This window comes from Notamacropus eugenii, chromosome 2 (assembly GCF_028372415.1).
Source record: "Notamacropus eugenii isolate mMacEug1 chromosome 2, mMacEug1.pri_v2, whole genome shotgun sequence".
Lineage (NCBI taxonomy): Eukaryota > Metazoa > Chordata > Mammalia > Diprotodontia > Macropodidae > Notamacropus > Notamacropus eugenii.
In genome coordinates this window covers 37,661,595-37,671,632 of record NC_092873.1, presented here as the reverse complement: position 1 = coordinate 37,671,632, position 10,038 = coordinate 37,661,595, and the positions used below count along the sequence as shown (strand labels likewise).

The following is a 10,038-nucleotide window of genomic DNA, read 5'->3' as shown; positions in this document are numbered from 1 at the left end:
TAATATTGACACTACCATGAGTGATGATCTATATGGCATACCAGTTTCTGAGTCGTGTTTGTACATATTAGGTTTTCTAATCCTAACAGACTTTCTAGGTTGGGAGGGCCAATATCATTCTAACCATTTTACAAATAAAGAAACTGAGGCTGAGAGGATTGAAGAGCTCCACACAGAGCCAGGTGGCTGGCTAGCAGCAGAATAAGGCTTAGCTCCCTGAGAAAGCTGGAACCCAGGCCATGAACGACAGCAGGTGGTGAGTACAGACCACCGGACCAGTTCAGCCTGGTTCTGAGGTTTTGACAACAGGCATAGGCCAGGCCTGGCCCTCTCACAGTTTCTGCACGTGAAGCATTCCGAGATTGGGCTGTCTGTAAATAAAACAGCACTTAGAAGAGAACGTAGCTGCAATGGAGTTAGCTTTGTTAAGCTGTTCCTGTTTGAAATAGGATTTTCTTTCATTTCAGCCACATCCCTGGTCCTTATCCACTACCCAGCATATACAACACAGCTACTCCAGCAGATTGTGAGCCAATAATATGAGCTGGCCAGAGTTCCTGGTCAAGTGCCAAAAAGAGTTCACCCACACTCCCATGGTGTATTGCACACATCCCACAATAGGCTGCCAAATACTGTGAACATTCGGCCAAATACATAAGCTGGAGGAGTTCATCTTTTACTTAAATCAAGGACATTTTTATTTACATTAAATTACAGTGTGCTGAAAACATGTATAAGCTGCTGTACTCCTTCCCCTAACTAATGTAAAAAAAAAATCATCCCAACCTCTACTCCGGCCACTGTTGTTTTCCACACACTCTCAGCCCTTCTTGAGTGACCCTCAGTCCTCTTCTTTCTCAATGTAGGTTTTGGCACTGCACCGAGCCATCTGCCTGGCCAGGTACCGGTCTCTCGCTGACATCACAGTTTCTTTGTTGCTACGCTTTGCAAACTTGCTCAGAGTCTCAGTTGGCTTTTCCTCTCCTTCCCCTTCTTGCTGGTGCTTTGAGCCCCGTGCTTCTTTGGGGCTGGAGGCCCTCTTTGTGTCTTCCCCCTGGCTGGAGCCTTCCTCCCCACACAACCTGTCCTGTGCCCCACCACCTGACCTCTGCCTTTCCCTCTCTTCAGGCCTCTCTGCAGGTTTGATGCTCAGCTCCCGGTCTCTGCATTTCTCATGCCTGTCTTTCTTTCTCTCAGCATGGCCTCTGCCCCGCTCTCTCTCCTCCTGGTCATGCTGGTCTTCACTATTTCTCTGCCTGGCTCTTTCTCGATCCCTGGGGGACCGCTTCTCCCACTCCTCCTCTCGCCTCCGCTCTTGGTCCTCAGTCTTCCTCCTCTCTCTCCTCTCTTTCCCTCTCGCTTTATCTTCCTGTTCATGCCTCCTCCGCACAGAGTCTTTACTACTCTCTTCCCTGGACCTGTGCTGATCTGCTTTTTCTCTCTGGCACCCATGGTCAACGGGATGTCTGTTCCGCTCCCTGATCGGGCTTTCGGAGCCACGGTCCTGACGCTGGTCACCTCTGTCCTTTACAGTCCTGGAGCTCTTGGTGTGACTCTTGTCATGGTGTGCTCTGTCCTCCCCAGAGGAGCTGGAGTGGGCATGGCTCCTGTCACCCCTGCAGCTCGAATGACTCTTGTCCGCCACTTCATCATCTTCAGTGCTGACCACATCAAGGTCACTGTCGGCATCAGGGTTTTCCTCTTCTTTCACTCTGGTTTTGGGTATGTCTCTATCCTCAGGGACTCTGTTATCTGGATTTAATTCATCAGAATAACCCCGTGGCTTCTCCTCTTTTATCCTAGAGCTTTAGAGAAATGGAGAATTACAAAATGAACTCACAGTGTCAGCTGTAGAAGAAGGTAAGGGCTCATGCACTTTCTCTCAGGACTGAAGTAGCCCTGATGCTTCCTGTTTCTACAAAAGTGAGTAAAGGTGGCTCAAGACACTTCACAGATCAACATCTACATGGCAGCAGAACCCTCTCTTCCAAAGTATCAGTGCTTATTAAACCAAAGAAGGAGGAACGATCCTTCTTCTATGTATGGGCTGCTCTTTAGTGTCTTTGTGAGGCACTGAAATGAAAAGACTAATATGGAAAAATTATTGGCTTCTATTTATAATTTCATGAACTTCACAAAAAAGATTTCAGAACATGGGCCAGCAGGGGTGTGGAGGTGGCCAAGTCTTAAAAATGGGACTTCCTGTCAGTAGCAACAAACTTACATGAAATAAGATTTTTCACAACAACAGGGAGGCAAGATTCCATATCCAGTCATGATGCTGTGTCCTCGCTAAGTCTACCCTCCTTGTGGTGGAGCAGCACCAGCTTCCTGATGCGGTGATCAGTGTTTATTACAACAAAACAGGAAATGTGTGGTGCAAGCATGGACTGATATTAAAATGGAATTAAGCTAAAATAATTTACAGTTTCTACATTTTCACAGCTGATAAGTGTGGTGGATTTCTTTACATTACCCACAAGTTCATTTTTACTAATCACACTAATACAGTAACAGTTTGTGGTTCTCCAGGAATTGCTGGCAGAGCAGCCTGGCCAAAAGGACTTTCTGGCAATTTAGAATACTACTATTAACTTCAGAAAAACAGGTGTGGGATTTCTCAGCTGGCCTCAGGTCTACTTCTGGATGAAAACTCAGGAAAGTCAGAACGTAATACAATCCCCACTCAAGATTTGTTTTTCCAAATATACTTCTTAAAATCCAACTTCTCCTGGAACCACATTCAGAACTGGGGAAAAAGGCGAACACAGAATCAAATCTGGTTCTCTGCCTGCAAAAAGACTTTGGTCTGAACAGGGCTGTCCATCAGGAGAATAAGCTGATTTAAAGACAGTGTCATGGCAAACTCTCCTCTTCAACTGTATCTAAACTATTGCTCTTATAGATACCTACAGCTGGGTGCGTTATTGTATAAAAGAGCCACATTCTTGATCACCATTAGACATACATAGGAGATTTCTTTATTTAGGACTGATGGCACTAATATGACATCTGCTTCTTCATATTAAAAATGAACAAAGAGTTGTTTTGGTGGCTTCTGAGGACAGTAGCATGGCTAAATGGACAGAAGGGCAAAATCTCTGGGTTAGAGGCCAGTTCAAATCCACCTTGGATCTGTCTGTGGAATTGTGGGCCAGTTGATTAATCTCTAGCTCTGGTCTCCTCAGAGGTAAAATAGGGATAATATAACAACAATTCTCATCATCTCCACCACGAAGTGCTAGAAGACAACACTTTACAACCCTAAAGTGCTACAGAGATGGGTTATTATTAATCTCAAACAGAGCCTCTATCCTCCACTGGAGGTTTCTCAGGCTCCTCACTGCCCTCCATGCACAGCACAAAGATACTCCCCCAGAAGCTCAGTCACACAAAAATTCAATTCTCAGTTCACACCTGCTTTCATCTGTAGTAATGCCAAACATCAGGAACTGGCGATGAGTTGATGCCAACGACTCTCTGGGCCTGTTCAATGTCAAGAATGACCCTGCACAAGTCCCTTCAGGACTAAGTAATGGATGCTCTCAGAGTTTCAAAGTAAAGAGAATGGGTGCAGATGGCCTGGCCTGGGTTACACCAGAGTACATACTCTGTGAGTGATGGGAGGACCCTCCCAGTGAGACAACTGAGCCTCGTCCCTCACAGGAGCCACAGGAAGTGACCATTACAAACCCTCCACAGCATCTCCCCTGAATCAGTGGCTGGAGTCGCTGCCTACCTGGCTTCCCGAAGGCTGCATTCAGGCACTTCCTCTTCTCCAACTGTTTGATTTAAAAGGTGCCTATAAAATCCACTGAGATCTTTCTGCTTGGTTACATCCAGACGAGCTAGAACCAAAACCACAGTATAATCAATGGTGTGACAATAACTAACTAACAACCCTGTGAGAAAGGTTTAGCATCCCTATTTTATTGAGAAGGAAACTGAGAATCCAGGAATTCAGGTGACTTTCCTAATATAGTCAAACATCCAATAAGTGTCTGAGTGGAGATTCAGACTCAGGTTTTTATATCCAATGTACAGATTCAGAAAAGAGAGGCAGGACAGGGCAGCAGAAAGGATGCTGAGGTTGTATGTTACATGTGCTCTGTAGCTAAGTCACCCAAGCTTAGTTTCTTCAACTCTAAAACAGAGATAATGTGAATATTTGCACACTCCTTCAAGGGACTGTTGCGAGAAAAGCATTTTTCTGGGGATAAAATATAAATATTTATATCACAATGTCTATAAAAGCCATTAAGCACTACTGTTTATGAAGCCTGGCTTCTGTTAGAGAGGAAGAGACACAAGCAGCATGTGGCTGAATTCTTGTTGATTCCACTGGTTTATTCAACAAAGCGTGTACTCCGCTATAAGAATGGGATGACACCTTACTGGGTCATAAGAAACGAGGAACAGAATAAACAAGGAAAACTTCTATGAAATGAGATAGAGCAAGCAAAACCAAGTGAACAATGTACCACCACAATAACGTGAGGAGAAAGACCTCGGAATTCTGACCAAAGTTGGGGCCAATCCTGACTCTGAAAGACTAATGATGACATGTATCTGCAACTTCTTAGCAGAGGTGACGAACTAGAGGTCCAGACCCAGACAAGGCCAGTGTGCTGACTGGTTTGGCCTGACTACACATACTGGCTTCTACCTGGGGGAGGAGGGAAGGTGGGTGGGTAAGAGTGGCAAAAGATAAAGAAGAGCAGGTACAGAGGAAAGGGATGAATACCAAGGGAACACAAACAGAAAAATCTAGTACTATTTATTGTGCGTGTGTGTGTGTGTGTGTGTACTTTTCAAAAACTACATGAGAGAAGTCCATGCCTTCTTATGCAGTCCATCTCCCTGCTCTTCATGTCTTGAAGTATTTGGAAGTTTTGCATTAATGATAAAAAGAATGTGTTAAGAGGTGTGCTTCACGGTCCTATATAAGTTCAGTGACAAAGCCACACTATTCTCCTGTGGGCAGCTCACTGATTTCTCCTCCCTCCATCCCCTGCACCTGGGCCAGGCCCTCAACGCTCACCCTCCAGGGCAGCGGCTCTCCTCTCTCTTTCTGCTTCCTCAGCTCTCTCCTGAAGTTTCTTCTTGTAAGCAGATGTCACAAATGCCTCTTTATCATCAAACTCTCCCTTTTCCATTTCACGTTCTCTCTGAATTTTCTTTTCCATTCTTTTCTCTTGCTCCTTTTTTCTTATCTCAACTGCTTTTAGCAGACTGTGGATGTACTTAGGCTAAAAGAAAAACATACCGTGGATTGCTTAAAGGAGTGCCAAAGATACTTCCCATTAACATATAATTATTATGATAATAATAATAATAATAGCTACTACGCTTATGTAGTGCCTACTATATGCCAGGCACTGTGCTAAGTGCTTTACAATTATTATTTCCTTGGATTTTCACAACAACCCTGGAAGGCAAGTGCTATTATTATCTTCATTTTACAGATGAGAGAGCTGAGGCAAATGGAGGTTAAGTGACTTGCCCAGGGTCACACAGCGAGGAAGCGTCTGAGGCTGGATTTAAACTCACACTAGGAGGGAACAGAAATGATTAGTCTAAAGAGATAAAAGAAGGAATTTTAAAGTGGCCCACTGTGGTTAAAACTAGAATTGTATTCAATGAAAAGCTGAATCCAGAAGATGACATAGACTACTGCTATTTCCTCTCCTCTAAGAACAAAATGCATTTCAGGTTTTGTGTCGTCTTCATCTCTTTTGATTATGCCACTAAATGTAAAATCTGCAAGGCGATGCTGTTATTTAGTTTAGTGGAAACTTTTTTAATAGCATCTCTCTATAACCCATTACTGGTGGGCACCTAAAGTATAGGAAAATAGAGCCACAAAAAGAAATATACGCTTTCACAGCTTCTTTAAAAGTCCAAATGTTTTTATAGAAAATCAAGCAGATAGTCTATTTAAAATCAATTTTAATACTCTAATTCTCCTTTCTCTCCTTTTCCTATTTGGTGTTATAGGAATAAATAAATAGTTCCGGAAACTGTGAAGAGGATCAATTGTGAATTTTCTAAATAGATAGGCTGGGGTGGGTGGAGTAATTATTTGCAAGCTGTTATAGCAAATATCAATATTTTCCTGATAAATTAAGAGAAATAGTTATTCTTTAACTATTAGTCTAATAGTTATTAGAACCTCCAGCATGTTATATGGTTACTTGAGTGTCAAAAAAATTGAAGTATCTAGAATTAGAGGCTTTAAGAAGGTTAAAAAATTAGAAGTTGTTTTTTGTTTTATTTTTAGCAATAAGCTTCTGATGGAAACACATATAGCTTTATTAATTCTAAGTATGACTGCAAAGGCCATGTCAACCAAAGCATAATTTAAAAAATACCTGGAACCTAGAAGAAATATTAAGCATTTAGAAGTAGGCCATAGAGAAATCTATATTTTCAAACACAAACCTGTCTGTCTTTTACTAAAAGCAATTTAGGATTACTTTCTTCCTTCTTCCGCTGCATTTCATCATAAATACTGTCATATTCATACACAGTGGCATCTTCTGCTAGCGCCTTCTGAATTTCAAGTTTGGTCTGTTAATAAAAGGAAAGAAAAAAGTCAAAAAAATCCCCTAATTCCATGGTAAACATCAGTTTTATCTTATACATTTTGCCAAACTCTCATGAGTTGTCCTACCCAAAGAATTCATTACCTAGTGGCTGGCCTCCTCTACTGTGAGCATCTGCACACTGACATGTGGACTGTATCAGGTCACACATCCCTATAAAGACTGAATTAGTCTCACAGGATTGATCCAAGATTTAAGGCAGGGGGGTCTTGGAGCTCCTCTTGTCCAGCCTCCCTTTTTAGAGAGCAGAAGAATCTCAGACATAAACAGGTTGAACATCTTGCCCAGGATCACACAGAGACTAAGTGTCAGAGGCAGTACCTAAACCTGTACCCTCTGACTCCATGTCCAATACATTCTCAATTACACTCTCCATGTACACTATCACGGGATTTAAAGCTGAAAGGGACCTCAGAAATAGCAAGTGAAGTCGTTAGTTCAATCCCTTCATTTCACAGACCTCAAAAACAAATTAAAATACACTTTGATACTTGGTGGCTTAAATGAAAAGGTGGGAAAAGGTCAGTAAATATATGGCAAAGGCTGGCTCAGGAGAAGGAAATGAGAGAGGCCAAAGACTTGTAGATTCTTTTTTTTTTTTTTAATTTAACTTTTAACATTTATTTTCACACAATTTTGGGTTACAAATTTTCTCCCCTTTTATCCCCTCCCCCCCCCAGACCTAAGCTTTCTAATTGCCCCTGTGACCTATCTGCTCTCTCCTCTATCCTCCCTCCCTGCCCTTGTCTTCATCTTCTCTTTTGTCCTGTAGGGCCAGATAGCTTTCTTGACCCCTTAATCTGTATTTCTTGTTACCCAGTGGTAAGAACATTACATTTGGTCCTAACACTTTGAGTTCCAACTTCTTTAGCTCCCTCCCTCTCCACCCCTTCCCCTTGGAAGACAGGCAATTCAATATAGGACATATCTGTTTAGTTTTGCAAATGATTTCCATAATAGTTGTGTTGTATAGGACTAACTATATTTCCCTCCATCCTATCCTGTCCCCCATTACTTCTATTTTCTTATGGTCCTTTCCCTCTCCATGAGTGTCGACCTCGTATTGTATTCTCCTCCCCATGCCCTCCCTTCTATCCTCCCCCCCACCCTGCTTGTGCCCCTGTCCCCCACTCTCCTGTATTATGAGATAGGTTTTCCTATCAAAATGAGTGTGCATTATATTCTTTCCTTTAGTGGAATGTGATGAGAGTAGACCTCATGTTTTTCTCTTGCCTCCCCTCTTTATCCAACCACTAATAAGTCTTTTGCTTGCCTCTTTTATGAGAGATAATTTGCCCCATATAACTTCTCCCTTTCTCCTCCCAATATTTCTCTCTCACTGCTTGATTTCATTTTTTTTTTTAAGATATGATCCCATCCTCTTCAATTCACTCTGTGCACTCTGTCTCTATGTATGTGTGCGTGTGTGCATGTGTGTGTGTGTGTGTACTCCCACCCAGTACCCAGATACTGAAATGTTTCAAGAGTTACAAATATTGTCTTTCCATGTAGGAATGTAAACAGTTCAACTTTAGTAAGTCCCTTATGACTTCTCTTTGCTGTTCACCTTTTCATGGTTCTCTTCATTCTTGTGTTAGAAAGTCAAATTTTCTTTCCAGCTCTGGTGTTTTCATCAGGAAAATTTGAAAGTCCTCTATTTCATTGAAAGACCATTTTTTCCTCTGAAGTATTATACTCAGTTTTGCTGGGTAGGTGATTCTTGGCTTCAGTCCTAGTTCCTTTGACTTCTGGAATATCCTATTCCATTCCCTTCTATCCCTCAATGTAGAGGGTGCCAGATCTTGTGCTATCCTGATTGTATTTCCACAATACTTGAATTGTTTCTTTCTAGCTGCTTGCAATATTTTCTCTTTCACCTGGGAATTCTGGAATTTGGCCACAATGCTCCTAGGAGTTTCTCTTTTTGGATCTCTTTCATGCGGTGTTCTGCGGATTCCTTGAATATTTATTTTGCCTTCTGGTTCTAGAATCTCAGGGCAGTTTTCCTTGATAATTTCATGGAAGATGATGTCTAGGCTCTTCTTTTGATCATGGTTTTCAGGTAGTCCCAGAATTTTTACATTGTCTCTCCTGATTCTATTTTCCAGGTCAGTTGTTTTTCCAATAAGATATTTCACATTATCTTCCATTTTTCAAATCTGTGCGGTATGTTCTGAGATATCTGTCTTTCTCATAAAGTCCTTAGCGTCCATCTGTACCATTCCAGTTTTGAAAGATCTATTTTCTTCAGTGAGCTTTTGAATCTCCTTTTCCATTTGGTTAATTCTGCTTTTGAAAGCATTCTTCTCTTCATTGGCCCCTTGCACCCCCCTTGCCAACTGAGTTAGGCTAGTTCTCAAGGTGCCAATTTCTTCAAGATTTTTTTGGTTCTCCTTTAGCAGGGAGCTGATCTGCTTTTCATGCTTCTCCCTCATCCCTCTCATTTCCCTTCCCAGTCTTTCCTCCACCTCTCTAACTTGATTTTCAAAATTCCTCCTGAGCTCTTCCATGGCCCAAGCCCATTGGGTGGGCTGGGACACAGAATCCTCGATTTCTGTGTCTTTGCCTGATGGCAAGCATTGTTCCTCCCCATCAGAAAGGAAGGGAGGAAGTGTCTTTTCTCCGAGAAAATACCCTTCAATAGTTTTATTTCTTTTGCCTTTTCTGGGCATTCTCCCCAACCAGTGACCTGACCTCTGAATGTTCTCGTCACACCCACCTCGCCTCCTGGTCCTCCCAGCCAGCGTTTGGGGACTGAGATTCAAATGCTGCTTCCCGCCTTAGGGTTTTTGGTGGGGGCAGGGCTGCTATTCAGTGTGAGAATTAAGTTCAGGTGGTCAGGGGCAGGGCCGCCTCTCTGGCTCAGTTCCCTCAGGGGGTTTATGCACAGACCTTCCACAATGGATCCAGGCTCCCGCCCGTTTGGGGAGCCCCTGTCTGTAGCCGCCTCTCAGCTTCTATCTCCTGGGGGGGCCCGAGCCATGGGGGCACCCCACTCCCCTCTCAACCCGCCGAAGAGACTCTCTCACCTACCCCCGTCAGTCACCTGTTGGTGGGGGGGCTTGTGCCGCCGCTGGAGATCCTGTCTCTGGAGCCTTCTCAGATCTGTGCCTCTCGGAGCCGCGGCTGGAGATTCCGTCCCCGTAGCCCTCTCGGATCTTTTCCTCACAGTGTCGTGGCCGCGGCAGGGCTGCCCTCTGCTCCCCGTCCCGTCGCCCAGTCCACGGCGCAGAGGGCTGCCCTCTGCTCCCCGTCCCGTCGCCCAGTCCACGGCGCGAAGGACCCCCCGCGAGAGGTTTGCAGGTCTCTCCGGAACAGAAATCTCCCTCGCTCCAATATTCTGTGGTCTCTGGGTGCAGAATTCGCCCTGGGTTGGTCCCCTCTAGCCGTTCTGTGGTTTGTGGGTTCGGAGCTATGTGTATGTGCGTCTTTC

General features: G+C 43.7%; 1 protein-coding gene across 4 annotated transcripts in view; it reads right to left on the bottom strand.

Annotated features, from left to right (window-relative positions):
* Window positions 1–674: 674 nt before the first annotated feature.
* NSRP1 (nuclear speckle splicing regulatory protein 1) overlaps window positions 675–10,038 on the bottom strand; it is a 62,229-nt gene continuing 52,865 nt past the window's right edge. For all 4 annotated transcript variants that reach the window (XM_072639865.1, XM_072639867.1, XM_072639868.1 and 1 more), the window contains 4 exons: window positions 6,442–6,570; window positions 5,042–5,249; window positions 3,740–3,848; window positions 675–1,805 (listed from right to left, as the gene is read on the bottom strand). In XM_072639865.1, coding sequence (XP_072495966.1) covers window positions 842–1,805; window positions 3,740–3,848; window positions 5,042–5,249; window positions 6,442–6,570 — 1,410 coding nt within the window. In that variant the 3' untranslated portion in view covers window positions 675–841. The remainder of the gene's footprint in view (window positions 1,806–3,739; window positions 3,849–5,041; window positions 5,250–6,441; window positions 6,571–10,038) is intronic.